This window comes from Euprymna scolopes, chromosome 15 (assembly GCF_053919585.1).
Source record: "Euprymna scolopes isolate OS-2025 chromosome 15, ASM5391958v1, whole genome shotgun sequence".
NCBI classification, from domain to species: domain Eukaryota; kingdom Metazoa; phylum Mollusca; class Cephalopoda; order Sepiida; family Sepiolidae; genus Euprymna; species Euprymna scolopes.
The window spans coordinates 120,652,420-120,669,184 of NC_136496.1; the positions used below are offsets into that span (position 1 = coordinate 120,652,420).

General features: G+C 33.2%; 1 protein-coding gene across 1 annotated transcript in view; it reads right to left on the bottom strand.

The window, feature by feature from the left end:
* The window catches only part of LOC145294098 (fermitin family homolog 2-like), a 160,463-nt gene that overhangs the window by 40,502 nt on the left and 103,196 nt on the right, over positions 1–16,765 (bottom strand). The window contains exons 3-4 of the mRNA XM_080141165.1: positions 15,921–16,126; positions 1,943–2,148 (exon numbers count right to left, since the gene is read on the bottom strand). Coding sequence (XP_079997291.1) covers positions 1,943–2,148; positions 15,921–16,126 — 412 coding nt within the window. The remainder of the gene's footprint in view (positions 1–1,942; positions 2,149–15,920; positions 16,127–16,765) is intronic.

Genomic DNA, 16,765 nt, shown 5'->3' on the forward strand with positions numbered 1-16,765 from the left:
ATTTGAACTTGGGACATCCAAGTCCTCAGTTCGTGATATTAAGCACTAGACCACTATCAACGCCAAGAATTCAATCAGACATAAGATTGAAGGTTACACTGTAAGAAAACTGGAGATGACATCCAAGATAAAAGTAGTCCGAATGATTCAAAATCATCAATATTGAACACAAATCACTATTTTAGCTAAAGATGGAGGAGGGGGAGTCATACCTCATCCAACAGTATCAGCATGCAACTGATCATGATAAATATGAACTTGAAACAGTTGATTCCAGTTAAGGTGAATCTTGTTTTTCCAGGTGTCTTTGCAGATTCAACAGTGCTTGAACACTTATCTTTTCAATTGCCAGAGGAAAAAATCCTTCATAATCCACTCTAGAAAGTAACACTACAATCGTCATGTTTGGACATTTTACATTAACTTATATTAAGTGCTATATACAAAAAAAAAAAAAAAAAAAAAAAAAAAAAAAACGAAGAGGGGGGAAGGGGGAAAAAGGGAAGGGATGAAGAATGGAAGGAAGTGGGGAGAAACACGAGGGGGGGCAGAAACACAGGGGGGAGGGGAACGAAACAAGAAAAAACAAAAAAAGAAAGGTACGCTTAAGATTTCAAATTGAAAATTATGCTCATGCTTCTCGGCCATGAAATACTGACATCCATAATTCCAACTTGTCACTCAAGTCGATTATAGACATATGCAAGGCAGTATGTTTAGTGGAGGATGTATAATAGACATATGCTATGGATGTTAGACCTGCGAGTAAAGATATTTAGCTACTAAAGTGACCATTTAAGAAATGGATTTGCCACTGATTATCTTTTATCCACTCAAAAGTTACTAACTTTTTAAATGTTTATAAAAAAAAACAACATTTACAAGATTAATGCCACTTTGAATATGAGTTTACCTGCTGTGATTATGACCCATTTGAATTTATTTCCTAAATTAATTTTCATATGAGATAGTAAGCTTCAATTTTTATGTTCATAGATCAACAGCTGATAATCTTGAATGGTGTGGTCCAAGTGATATCTATATTCCAGCAGAGGCGGTCAGTTGGGTTTATTTCTCAGATAGATGGGCCTGTATTGTATTTGGTGAAAAGATTTGTCTTGATTTGCAAGCTTGTTATTCAATAGAAAAAAAAAATGAGAATCATTCTAACATCAAGATAAAAAACATTTGTATTTGGAATTGAGTTTGTTTGGAGGGAGAATTCTGTTGCAGCAGAAACAGAGACCACATAATTGATGCAGCTAACAGTGTTGGAATAGAGCACCAATCAGTCTCAAGTGAAGGCACAAGAGAAACACCAACAATCTAAAATGTTTAGGAAGAAAACAAACTGAGCAGGGGCGGGGGCACAAGGGGAAAATTTACTTTCACCATGACTAATGTTTGTGCAAAATTTTTAAAATCTAAGGCGTGGTTATTGAGAAAAATGTGAATAAATGAACAGATGAATGATTTGTGGGCAATTTTACCCCTATAATGCCCCCCCATCCCCGCAAAAGGAGGGGGGCACTAGAGTTATCACGAAAAAATATGTTCTGGCAAAAATTTATTTTTATCATGACTAATGTTTATGCAAAATTAAAAAAAAAAAAAAAACCCAAGGTATGGTTATTGATAAAAGTGCGAACGGACAAACAGGAGTGAATTACTAGGCCCAATCCCTCCTTTGTCAGGGGATCGGAGGGGTGGGGGGCACTAAGCATAAGTTATGAAACAAACAAGAAATGTTAAAATGAAAAGGAAACAACCTGATAAAATTTAAAAAAAAAAAAAAAGAAAAAAGAAAAGAAAAAAAAAAATCGGAAAATGAAAAATTTGGATCATTTACTTTAATGCTAACCCAGAAATCATTGAAAATACATCCATCATGATCTGATGAAGAAAAAAGAAAATAGAGGAAAAATATCTCCATACAACTTACCCTTTGTTGATTCTGGCCTTTTCTGCATAAGTCTTGGGACGCAACAGCATGTTAAAGGCCTCTTTAGTTGTTATATGGGGGCTGTTCATTAGTTCTATCTCATCTGTGTTTAGACTGTGCAGAGAGCCTCCAATGTAGCTGTTGTTGGCATTAAATGTACTGTACGGAGAATTGGGTGTCATTGGAGTATGAGGAGAGAGAGTGTTCTGAAAGAAAATACAGCATTTGTTTTGAGTAAATAACACATATAAGTGAATATAAGTATATACGTAAATATATATAAGTGAATATATAAGTAAATATAAATGTAAACATATATAAGTGAAAACTTGTCTGTGTGTAAATTTCCCAACCAAATAATGCTGTCAATTTTCAGTCTACAGACTGGAGATTTGACATAAGGAGTATTGAGAGTTGGGAAGATTTTTTGATTGGATTTTGGCCAGAAATTTGGCTGTTAAGGGGTCAAAGTTTAACAATTTGATCTTTGTAGACTCTACCAAACTCCTCTGCCAATTTTGGGTCCAAACACTTGAAATTTTAGATATAGGTTACTAGGACATGGATCTAACTTCATAATTTGATTTGAGCCTAAAAACAATAAATGTTAAGTGGGTCATAATTAGGGTCAAAGTAAAAAAAAAAAAAAAAATGACCTCTGCGGTCTCTACAAAATTACTCAGTCAATTTCTGGTCTAAACATTTGAAATTTTACATAAAGTGTATTCAGACATAGGGCAAACTTTTAATCATTTTTTTTCTGAAAATTTGCCTTCCAAGGGATCAAAGTTCAGAAGATTTTACCTTTGCGGTCTCTAGCAGACTATTAAGCAAATTTGGGGTCTAAACATTTGAAATTTTCCATAAAGGGTATTCTGACATGCAGCAGTTTTTGAGCGAAAATTTAGCTGGCAAATCGACAGAGTTTACCTTTGCAGATTCTACCAAACTCCTCGGACAATTTTGGGTCTAAACACTAGAAATTTTAGATGTAGGTTACTTGGACATGGGTCAAAAATTTTAATTCAATTTGAGCCCAAAACAGTAAATGTTAAGGGGGACAAAATTGAGGTCAAAGTTAAAAATTTGACGTTCTTGTTGAAAGATCACAAGCCCGACTTCAACAATAAACCTAGCATTAGACTAATTGCACCATGTGTTTCTGATTTAGGTAATATTAGTAAAAAATATTAGACAGGATTATATCCACTTTAAAATCTAAAATTCAACATAACATTTGGATTTCTTCTGGGGAGGTGATAGATTGGTTTCAGAAAATTCCTGAAAACCAGAACAGTAAATTCATTGTTTGATATTGACTCATATATAACTCCTGAACTATTCGAGAAAGCACTAAAAATTAGCAGAAAGTGAAACCGATGTAACTAAATTAGAAACAGATTATAAAACTAGCAAGGAAAACTGATTAGATATAATGATAAATTATGGACAAGAAAGGATAGAGAGAACCACTTTGATATTATAATGGATTCCCGGACTCCGCACCGGTAACTGACCTGGTAGGTCTGTACATAAGATATATAAATAAATACCAGGTTAAATGGGGGACTATATAGAGATGATGCATTATTTTTAGTTAATTCAGGTCATCAAAATTACAGAAAAAACTAGAAAGAAAATTAAAATATTTTTTAATGAACTTACGTTAATAACACGAGACTGCAATTGTAAAATAGTGAATTTTCAGATATAACCCTAAAACGTCAAGAACCATATCACAAATCAGATAAAGCACTATTCTATATAGATTATAAATCTAATCATCGTAAGTGTATGAAAAAAAAGCTATTATCCTCAGTATATCAAAAAAAAACATTTTTGGTAAGAATAAGGATTATTATGAATTATTAAGTAGACCAGGATATCATGGAAAAATCAAATACATAAAAGAGGTGAATAATAATAAAAATAGCCGAACACACAATATCATAACACGGCAATGAAAGGAAGAAATGCTAAGAATAAAAAATAGGTATAAAAATAATGTGGTGATAATACTATTAAGAATAGAAGTAGACGCAAGAAGAAAAAAAAATTTGGTTTAATCTGCCTTTTAGCAAAGATATTCCAAATAATATCCCTAAAGAGTTTTACAAAATAATTGATAAGAATTTCCCCCCAGAAAATAGATTAAGTAAAATAATAACACAGTTAACCTTTCATAACCCTAACCTGCCAATCTAGGTTCTAATAAATGGTAAAAAAACTAAATAGTGAATAATAGGATTGAATCAGGTGAAATAAATTTGGAGGGAAAATGTAACTGTAGAATACCTAAAGAATGTCCATTGGAGGGCAATTGCTCAATTTCAGAAATTGTGTACAAATGTGAAGTTAAAAATGGATAATAGTAACAAGATATACTTATTGGGGGAGGAGACAGGTGAAGAAACCATGTTGCATCATTTAAAAATGAACCTGAGAATGAACAAAATAGGATGTGGATAATGATAGAAATGAGGATAGAACAAAAAATAATTATAAATAAAAAGAGTAAAACAACTACTTTAGGTGATTGGGTTTGGGAACTATATTAAAATAGAAAAGTCTAAATTAAGATGGTCAATAGTAGATAAGGCTAGAAAGTATAAACCAATCAAATAGGTGTAATCTATGCTTACTTATTCTAAAGAGGAAATCTTAAAAAGTTAGATGCTATACAAAGCTGTGTTCATAGAAATAAATTCCTGTTATGCCTAAAACCTGATTAAAATAAACATAGAAATTAAAATTTACAGAATATATTAAGCATGAAATTTAAGTGTGAGAATTCTTAAATTAAAATATTAAGATTTTAAAACGTGCAATAAATAAATTAGTAGATATAACTTAACACAGGAAATAAAATAATTATAACCTAAATAGAAGAAATAGTTGTGGTTTTAATAATAGTTATTGATAAGTACACTCAAGTAACTTCAAAAGCATAAGGATGGAAAAAAAATCTAACATTAAATAACTGCAAAATATTGAGATGAGCAGGCTAAGATGGAGAAATACATTTAATATATCTATATATATATAAAAGCGAAAATTTATGTATGTACGCTTTTCCTCGATGTCTACAAAAGGCTTCTTTCAGAGAAGCGCTCGCTCGGTTCAAAACGTCTTAAAACTTTTTATATCATCTATAAGTTGTATATCACACACCATGGAGCTCGCCTGTCTATTTAATTTTAATGACTTTCAAACGTTAATTATTCCACATTTCCCGCATCGGCACGCGTTACATTCGGTTTTCGGTATAAACAAAAAGCGAAACTCGACTCTAATCACAAGCCCAGAGCCAGTGGTCTCTAGAGAGCTAAGTAACGTTTGGTCAATGTCGACTTCGTCATATCAGACGGTAGCTTTCATTTCAAGATGAGGGAGTAGGTTTTTAAAAACAAACAAACCGATTTATTGACCTCATTAAAAACTGTCCCACACAAAATGCTAACTGCTATCGCCGTCACGTCAATCAAAAACGCGCACCTGTTTTTTTTTCACTTTACTATTTTCCAACTGCGCGTCGTCAAGGCTTTTTTTTTCACGGGCACCTTTTTTTTTCACACACACCTACAAACACCCGGGCAACGCCGGGTACCCCTCGCTAGTATATATATATAAGTGAATGTGTGTGTGTGTGTGTACATTTCCCTACGCAATAACTATCAATTTTTAGTCTACAGACTTGAAATTTTATATATATACAGGGTACCAAGATTTGGGAAAATCGATGTGATCGGTTTTTAGCCAGAAATTTAGCGATTAAGGGGGCAGAGTTCAACGATTTGACCTTTGAGAACTCTACCAAACTCCGACAATTTTGGGTCTACGCACTTGAAATTTTAGATATAGGTTCCTTGGACATGGATCTAACTAAATAACTTGATTTGAGCCTAAAACAATAAATTTTAAGGGGCAGCAGTCAAAGTTAAAAATTTGACCTCTGCAGTCTCTTCAAAATTACTCAGACAATTTCTGATCTAAATATTTGAAATTTTGCATAAAGGGTATTCAGAGATAGGGCAAGCTTTTTCATCAGTTTGGGTCGAAAATTTTTAGTTCCCAATATATAAATGTATGTATGTATGTATGTATGTATGTATGTATGTATGTATGTGTTTGCATGTCTGCCTTAAGCTTTCAATACAGCCGACGGATTTTACCAATATCAGTATCGTTTTAAAGTTCGACCTTTCATACGACAAATATCGAAAAATTGGCTAAAAACATTAATATCTTCCCCTTCAACTAGGCACTTTTCTACAGGGGGGGGGGGTTTACTTTTTTCGCTGATATTTTTGAAAGTTATCCTCTCCTTTAGATTGTCTAGCCTTAATTTTAAAAAATGTTGCTTCCGGTTTGGCGGTGGTCGTAACAGCATAAACGTTCGGTTTTACTCCATTCTTTTCCTCCTTTGCGGTACGGGTTCGAGTCTGCCTTCCTACTACCACTTTTTTTTTTTTTTTTGCTTAACATACACATCCAAACACCCGGGCAACGCCAGGCTGAAATGCTAGTCAAAATATAAAATTAAAAATGAATGAGACATTAAATCGAAATTGACAAAGTTAAATGTTAGAATTATTAGTTCAAAATTAAACGAGGGTTAGGGTTAGGATTAATAATACTAAAGTAAAAATATTAAAATATCAATACCTGAAAAACTTGAGAAATTGACAAATTGATAAAAATTTGCCAAACGTGGTTATGTCCCTTACGTGAAGATTTTAAGAATCTTATTGAAGAGGAAGATAAAAGAAATTAAAATAGAATGCATTGATATGGATAAAAATTAAAAAGAAATTTCAATTAATGACTAGGGCTATGACAACAGCATATTCTTTTCATCGTTTTGACTTGAGTATATATCTGACCCAGACACAATCAACAGAGGATCACATCACTCTACATAAAAACATAAGATATAAATGGATATATACATGAGAATCAAAACAAGGAAAAGAATATGCTGTTGTCATAGCCCTAGTCATTAATTGAAATTTTGTTTTAATTTTTATCCATATCAATGCATTCTATTAATGACCTAAGTATGGGATGAAGATACATTTCAATTACAATTCCTCCTTAAATAATAAAATATTAAGCAAAGTCAATTATCAGATTGTAGATGAAAACAAAACCGATACAAAACTATCATAGATTGAAGAGGATATAATTATAAACTAGAATTTGAGGGTGTATTTTTAGGAAATAGAACATAATTTGGAGAAGAAAAATAATTATTTGAATAAAAAGAGGTTTAATGTAATATTAAGATAGGTAATTTACTAAAATATAACTTCAAAAGTAGAAATACGAAAATGGGGAGATTTATGAATTCCATGACTAACAAAAAATAATTACACATAAAAACAAAAACAGACTTGGTTGGAGATTAGTACAACTGCTTGCTCTCTTAAATAGAGATTAGAAGTATGTTCATATATGTATAAATAGTGTATTTTGCAGTTTAACAAGTGGCTATTTTGAAATATTTTTGAATAACAATGTTTGAAATTGTCCGAATGGTCACAAAACAATTGTAACGAATGTTAAAATACATATGATGCTATCATTTTTTTTATTTTTATTCTCTTGATTTTGTGAAAATATATCTACTATTATATAAAAATCACTGTGTGTGTGTGTGTGTGTGTGTTCCTTCCTCATATGTTCTGAAATGACTGAGCTTATCTTTTGCAAATTTCACACAAAGTTAATTTATATGTCTGGCAGTGTTCTTACATATGTTTTGTACAAAAATTCATCCAATAAGTATCGAAAATCAAAACATCTGATCCTGAAAATAACTTTTCTCTTATAGATGAATAGAATAATTTTTACAGGGGAATATTTTACGTTACACCGGAAAGGTGTATAATAAAATTTCAGCAAGTCATTTCTTAAAAAAACAGATTTATTATAATCTGGGTATAGTTTAGTGGTAGAGCATTCGACTACAGTTCAAATGATCCCCTGTTCAAGTCTGGATGTACCTTACCAATTTATTTTAATTTTTTATACCAGAGTTTAATTTATGATTAAAGAAGAGGTACCATTTATAACGCTGCAAGTCATTTCTTCGTTTGCATATTTTAAAACTAAACATTAATTGGAAGTGACTTTTCTAGTCATTCATTCATCCTGAAGTCTGATTATCAGCTGATGTTATATTGTAAACAAACACAGACGGAATTTAATGAACAACATTTTTGTGTGAATTAGTCCATATGGAAAATTATTCCACGTAAGATATCACAATTTGCATAAACTAAAATATTACGTTTATACGTATCGTATGACCGGGAAACACCGGGCGTCCAGCTAGCATATATATCACCTAGGTGCAAGTCCACTTTTTTACTATTAGACCTAAGTAAAATACCTGTCTATACATTGTCCTTAAGAGTCACATTTTTTAATTCCTTCTGGATAGAATTTGAATGTCCACTTATTTTGATAACTTCACTACGATAATGAAGAAGCAAAGTTGAAATATTGAATTTCAAGGTAAACCAATGATGTCTACTGAATTGTGAGGTCGCAGTAATGAACATATCCAAAAATTACAAAAAGCAATTAGGTAGAAAATATTAAGTTTTTGAAGACAATTAGTGAAAACTTAGTTTTGCAAAAAAAAAAAAAAAAAAAAAAAAAAAGTGAATCTTTTTTGAAAACTGAAAATCAGTGGCGAATTTATTAGATTGAGAAGAAATTTCTTGCAGAATTTTTAATTTGGATTTCAAATGATGTATTTTCAAATAAGTTTACTTTATATAATCATTTTAAAGAGCGTTTTTTGCTCTATCTTAGTTTGAAAACTATTGTCTTTTCAGCACATTCAATACAAGATGGAAAACAAATTTGCACAATTTTCTTATTTCAATTTAAGCTATGCTGAAAAGCTGCTGAAACCTCACGATATTGAATACCGACCAAAAGAAACGCCATTATGAAGTGTTCTCTCCCCTTCTTTTACGCAACAGGAACGACTGGTTTCGACCTGGTTGTGACTTGCAATGAAAAGTGGGTTCTTCATGACAACTGACACCGAAAGAGCGCTACGACACTTCCCGAAGCCAGTGTTGCACCAAAAGATCATGCTGACTGCTTGGTGATCTGTGACCGGTCTTATCCATTAGATTTTTGAATGCAGGTGAAACCATTATGATGATGAAGGATTCTCAACAAATGGATGAAATGCATCAGAAACTTCTGCAACAACATCCAGCATTAGTCCACAGAAAAGACCCAAGTCTCCTCGACAATTCCTGACTGCATGTTGCTAAACCGACCCTGCAGAAGTTGAACAAATTGAGTTATGAAACTGCCTCATCTGCCATACTCTCCAGACCTCTCACCTACTAACCACCATTTTTTTCAAGCATCTCGACAACTTTCTGCATGAGAACTGCTTAAAAAACCTAAGCAATATCAAAAATGCCTTCATCGCCACCAGAATGCAAGATTTTTATATTACTGGCAAAAATACACTTCTTTTGCATTGGCAAAAGTGTGTTGATTCTAAGTGTTTATTTCGATCAATAAATTTTTGTTTGAGCCGAGATATGTTCATCTGAATTTAAAAGTTAAAAAACGCAAAAACTTGTCAACCTGATAGCAAAACTTAATTTTTGCTAATAGTCTTCGAAAACTGTTTTCATTAAAAATTAATTTTCTACCTTATGGTTTTTCGTAATATTTTTTACATTTTCTTTACTGTGACACGACAAATGAAGAACCTCTTGTTTGTTTAAAGTCCCTTTGCACAGGAGTTGTCAGGATGACTTGGCATGAGGAAACTTTCTCCTCCAAATAAACAGACTAAATATTCAAGAGAACAGTTTTTGAAGTCCAATTAAGATCCACTCAGTATGGCTTCCCCACACTAATTTATACGAGTGATGTTGCCTCTTCTAACAGCACTAAGCTGATCTTTCCCATACTAAATCCGCAAGATAAAGTCAAATTAAATTCCTCACTTATTTACTAACCCAACATTAGATGTAAAAGAACTTTGAGATGCATCTCTAATTGTATATTTATATATTCTGTGCACGTGTTATGCCCCCACCCCTGGAAGGCCCCTTTAATTTCTGAGAACTTTATTGTGACATATTTAGTGCTGTAAACTGATTGTAAAAGGTAAACTAAACATATTTTAAAAGTACATTTATTTATTGATAGTTTATGAAGATTTGAAGAATTGTAAAACTATTTACAAAACATTTTCATTTACAATATTTGTTTTTACATTCCCATTAATAGAAAAATTTGGTCCTGCTATAAAAAAAAAAAAAAAAAAAATGTGACAAGATTTCAATCATTTAAACCTGTGTAGAGTGAACATCGTCAGACTTTTCCGAACTTGTTTACATTGGACTTGAAGGCAACGATATTGTAGTCAGTCAAGAAACAAGCCAGCAGAACAGTGTTCCATAGGCGAGCAGTTGTAAAAAAGAACCGGTCAGACTTGTGTAGAGTGAACATCGTTGTGCGACTCAGACTTTTCCGATTCAACAATCTTAAGTTTTGTGAAAAGAAATGTACAAATTTAATTCATGCAATTTCTATTTGCCTCCCCACAATGGCAGTTGGTTAAAGAAAAAAAAAAAAATAAACTGCACCACAGAAAGAAACACTCTGGATTGAGACAAAAATGAAAATTGTCCACCAAGAGGAATTTCTTAACTGATTGAGGACAGAACAAAAGCTACACCTTAATCTAAGCCCAATTCTATGCAAATCCCTCTGGAATTTTTCACACATTTCAGATGCAGTTACACATGACTAGAATTCCTATTTTGATTGGCTTACAAAAGCATGATTAAAAGCAATAATTAAGAAATGGCTAAACTCATTCAACAACAAATAAAACGAGTTCAGAATATTACATTTATTAATTACATGTTCGTTCACTCTTTTCTAATCATTATCATGAAATGCCAATTAAGAAAAAAAAAAAAGCACGGATTAATGAGATGCATATTTGTTTTCCATTCCTATAAAAAGTATTTGCAAACATTAATAAGCTAAAACCAATTGAATCTCTCATTGAATCATGAACAAAAAAGTGACCTCGGAAGGCAACTTATAATTATCAACCCAATTGGTAAAACATTTCATTTCATAGTTCAATTATGGTAGATGTGATGAGCTTGAAACTGGATACGGTAGGAGAAATGAACCAGACTTGCCTTTACATGCTAGATAAAAAAAAAGACAGACCTTTTTTTTTTTATATGGTATTGAATGAATGTTTGAAAAACAAGAAAATATTAAAATTATATCAGGTCGATGCAAAAGTTATTGTTGGTTTGTAGGAGGATTCTTAAACAATTTTAATTCATATAAAAGGTATATTGTCATTAAACATATCACTATGATTAATTTTTCAGATTTGTTATAAAGCATTTTTCTTAAATATTCTCCTGTTTAGACAAAAACGAATTTCTTTAGTCAACAAAAAAGGAGTCCTCTTCCATCATGATAATGCTTGTTCTCACATACCACTACCGATCAAAGATCTTAGAATTTGGTTGGGAAATCTTGCCTTGGGGGATCTGTATTCTGGGCCCTCAAAATCAGCAGAGATTAGACCATTGCTGTAATGATCCAGTCCCTGTTGATTTTTACGTCGGGAGTTTAGTTCTGTGCAGTTCTAGGAGGTTCACCCTCCCAGACTTTGCCTTCTCTCTTTGAGAAGGGAGAAGTTTGTTGCTAATCGCTTGAAGCGCCCTCATCAGGGAATGCTAACAGGGCTGCCTAAGCACTTTTTGCAGGTCAGAGTGCCTATCCTCAGGGGTGCCGACTTCTCAATCCTACTTTCCGACGCTGGTATCAGAGAGAACTAAACAGCCTTCATATTCTAGTTCCCTCAGATATTCACACTTTGAGGATTCCAAAACTAGATTAGGTTAACGTTATGAGGAGATTGAATACCTAAAGAATTTCACAAGCAAGGCATTTATAAGCTTGTTGAAAGATGAATCCAATTATAGCGAGCAAAGGTTATTATCATAAAAACAAGTGAAGCATGTATCGTCCCCTATGAGTGCACAGTGAACGAGGCATAAAAAAAAAATGACTAAGTTCAGCATTTGCCCCCCTACCTCCCATTTAGCCCCAAAAGTCCCCAGGGGATGTCAAATCCTGGTGTAAATGAACAAATGGTGCAGTTTTAGGCCTTAACATATAAATTTGAGTTCTGCACTATGCAACAAAAATGACCAAGTCCATAATTTGCCCCCCCCCCCCATTTAGCCCCAAAAGTCCAAGGCCTTAACCTATTTAAATTTGAGTTCAGCACCATGCAAAACTGCTAAATAGATATACACAGAAAATTTTGGATAAATATGGTAAATTAGTCCCAAAAACGGAGTGTTTATTAGCCCTAAAAGAGCCCCCGGGGCACACCCAAGAGTTATCGTGAAGTATAGACAAACAAAATGATATAGAAATTAGTTAGTTACAACTTTTCAGTAAGTTTTATAAAAATCCCAGGCACCAATTTTTTTTGATAAGCACAAAAGTGTCAATTTTAGCCATTTTAACCCAAAAAACACCCCCAGGGGGACAACCACAGTTTTCCCTTGAAAATCCGTTCTGTTACTTTTTTTTTTTACTCATATTATGTTTAATGTTTGTGCAAAATTTGCAAAAACTCCAAGGCATAGTTCTTGAGAAAACTGGACAGACGAACGGAGAAAGGTGAATTTACAGGTCCACTCTCCTTTTGTTGGGGGAGGGGGGGAGGGGACCAAAAACAAGTTTTTCATTTTCAAAATGAAATTTTTAAGTCAGCAAAAATTTTAGCACCAATCTGATAGGACACTAGTGAGGATCTAGCTTATGACATAGGGTAAAAAGAATGGTTATTGCATAGCAATAAAAAAAAAAAAAAAAAAAGTGAACTTGCAAATTATTTGCATTTTCATTGGATAAAAAGAATTAACAGAGTTTATGAGCTAAGGCAGCATGAAAGAATGGGTCCATAGATGTAGAATAGTTGAAGTAACAGGATCAGTTGGCATCGAAGGAAAACAAGAGGAAGAGATAAGAATTGATTTGAAAGAAAAAAATCAAGATCTTATAAGCGATAGGTTAGTTTGTAAGTTAATTTCTAAAAGCTGTCCACCACATGCCAACATATAAAATGGACAGCAAATTGATTACGGTAATAAGCAGAAAGAGGAAATGAAAGGAGAAGTGTGGCAAACATGATCCCAAACTCAAATCAAGCAGTGTAATTTAAAAATCAAAATCCTAAGATTGCTAGCAAGAATAAGAAACAATTGCACCATCAAAAGTAAATCTACCTTACAAAAAAAAAAAAAAAAAAAAAAAAAAAAAAAAGCCTATGAGTTTTATTTTCATTGATTAAAAAGAAGCGAGGCCATTTAGTGTGTAGTGACTGGAGAAAGAAAGAAAAAAAAGCAGAAAGGAGAAAAAAAAAGGGACCGTCCAATGATTGGTAGGCACATTATTTTATTGAAATGCTGTACCATTTTAGAATTAGCTACCCTCAAGTCATACGATACGCATTTCCTAAGCAATAAATAATGTTTATGAAGAACAAGGACTCTTCGTAAAATCATTGTTTTAGGAGTCAGACATTTTAAAATTTCAAAAGTCCAAGTCATTTAAGGCTATAGGCTCCAAACAGTCATTTTTACCATGTATCATATTTTTGGGTTTATAAATTAAATTTTAGATTTTGTTCATTAAAAAAAAAATGAACCATTGACTTCAGATCTTTGAAAAATGGGTTTGTTTTGTTTAAAATTTGAAACTAAATACCGTACATAGCAACAACAATAATAAAAATACTACACGTAGAAGTGCTAATTCACAATCTATTCTGCAATCTAACCATCTTAGATTGCATCTAATATAGAAAAGGCAAAATGGTAAGACGTCAGGTTTTCTTTCACTTTCTTTTCCACTTTCGCGTCACGGGTTCAAGCCTGCTTGCCTCCTACCACTTTTTTTTTTTTTTTTTTTTTTTTTTTGCTCACTCGGGCAACGGCGAGCACCCAAGCTAGTATTTGGTATGAATAAACTTCAATCTATGTCGGACTTGTCCACCAAGTTATTATCATGAATGTCCAAGTGTTTTATCACCATTCTGTGATGAGCACATCTTGAAGCAACAAAAGTTATCAAAAACTGGCACGCCTTTTGTAATGGTGCAAATGAGCATGTAGGTAAATAAATATCAGCAAAAGATGGCTGGCTTGCGAAGAGATTAGCAGCAGCAGCCGAAAAACGCATATGCAAATTATTAGGTTGGTGCAAAAATGTTTTTTTGCGTATGTATATATCGGGTAAACAAAAAAAAAAAAACAGCATTTTTGCATTAACCTGATGGGAAGTGTGTGTGAGAAGAAAAAGAAAAAAAATGTACCACGTGGTCGGGGAAGCAAAGCGAGTGTCAAAGAAATTGGACTGTAAAGTTGAAAACGAGAATGGGCCGGCTGTGGCCAGCATGTGGTCAGAAGAGAAGTGTCCAGGCAAGATGGACATGTGGCAGCAAGAGACTTTTTAAGTCGTGTCGAGACGGGAGAGTAACGTAATAAATGCTTTGATTAGAAAAAAAAAAAAATCTTGTTTGTAACGCCTACATTACACTTTTTTAGCACGGCCAAATTTGGTTGTGATCGCCTTCTTTACTTCACAAGTTGTCTGAAAATTTGTTTGATAGGCATAACCTCTCAGATAAGGGTGGAGAGGGGGAGCTTAGGGTTCAGTGAGTATGAAAACCATTCAGAACCACACACTGATGATTATGATCAAAGTATCCCTCAACATCATGGAACAGAAACATACATATGCCCGAAAAACCCACATAGCAACAAAATCATACCCCTTCACTGTTAAGGTCCCTAAATGCCAGAAAGCATTCCTTCTCTTGAACAACTAGATTTTGGAATTCTAGTCCTGCTACCTGCTTCCCTGACTGTACTAACATGCAGAAGTTTAAATGTAATGTAAACAACACCTTGCTAATCTTTTCTAAGCATGTTCTTACATAGGAATATGTTCAAATGGCGATATGCCTTGTTAGGGGTGAATGTGAGTAAAAAGACTGGTGCTTCATCGTTGAAACTTGTACAAGTCTTCATTTAATTATGAGAGCAGTGTTAGGCACAAGGCTAAATTTTTAAAAGTGGGAATATCCAACTCCCAGAAATGAGCACCAATCTAGACAAAGATAAAAATTGGTTCAATTTAGGTTTTATTTTTCACCAACCTAGCATTATCTTCGGATTTTGGTATTTAAAGATGTACTCAACCACTAGGCGACGGAAAAAATGAAGTGTAATCTGTTCCAGTTCTACACTGGAAAATATTTGCACAAATTTTAAAAATTTAAATTTGGAACAAATTAGGCATAAGGCCATTCAAAATGTGGGGAGAATGGGTGTCGATCAGCTTTGGTTACAATTACTGAAAATGTCTATTGTACTCTTAGACACCAAAATACCACATTTACTCCAGGCACATCCTTACATTCTCTAAACAGGGAAAAATTTATTGTTCATGAATATAACGTCTGTATATAATTTGATTGAAAAGTATGGTGCGGGGGAAATTGTACAAATTAGAAATAGACTGAAGTTTATTTGTACCAAATGTTGGATTGTGGAAAAGATTGTGAATTTTACAAAGGAGTCTATGGATAACATTTTTTATTTAGAGGATGGGGAGGAGTGGAAATAGGCAAGTTTTTAGGTTGGAGTCATATCTTAATCAGACATGAATCGGAATCTAACATTTGGATTGACTTCCTAGCTGGAAATGAGAGGAAGAGCAGATCATTTAAACTGACAAAAGTTTAATTTTTATATCTATTGATAACTAAACAAAACCAATAAAGTTGAGACACACACACATACAAAACAAAAGCAAACTATTATAGCCAAATATACAGCTAAAGAGAGTGTTATCGTATTGCTTATATATTTACATGTGGTGAATGGGTCATTGGACTGCGATTGCCAATACGATCTAGGCTGTTGGAAGAATGGTGCGGACTTTGCCAACCGCTTGGGCTATGAGGTGCCTCGTGATGATGTTGATGCCGCTTGCTACGCAGAGTCACAAACGTGTTCTTCTTCATGTCCTCTTTTTCTAATTTTCTCATTAACGAAAGTTCTTCTGGATGGCGAATACCTAAAATAAAAATTAGACAATAAATTCAGTTAAAAATTTAGAGCAAAAAAAAAAAAAAAAAAATATCAAGTATACCATTTTATGGAATTAAAAAAAAAATGAATGGAATGGTAATGATTATTTAATTTGGTTATCCATAAATCTGAATGGAAAAAAATTTAGCAAAGAACTAGTAAAATACCCAACACACACACACTAGACAGGGTACAAGAACTTAGCTTCCCGAGGGAGTGCCAGCAACCCAAGGACTTGCTTTCCAAAAAGACATTCAGGTAAAACTGTCCATACTACCCCTCCCTCATATATGGTTTAGGCAAAATTAATATTAACGCACCAACTTTTGTTACTGTCAAGCCTATAATTTTTTTCTGTAACAAAAAAAAAAAAAAAAAAAAAAAAAAAAGCACGAAAGTTGCTTTTAATTACATTTTCAGAGCTTTACGGACAAATTTATCTTTAGTTGATCTTTGACAACTAAATATTTTTGTCCACGAGCCAAATAGAAAAGTTACTAGCCGAACCCATATGATTTTTGGAATATGACATTTTTTTAATGTGACAAGTACATACATCATAAAGATTTTTTTCTGCATTTTTTTTTTTATATTTTAAATATGCACTGAATTTTATGCTGAGATT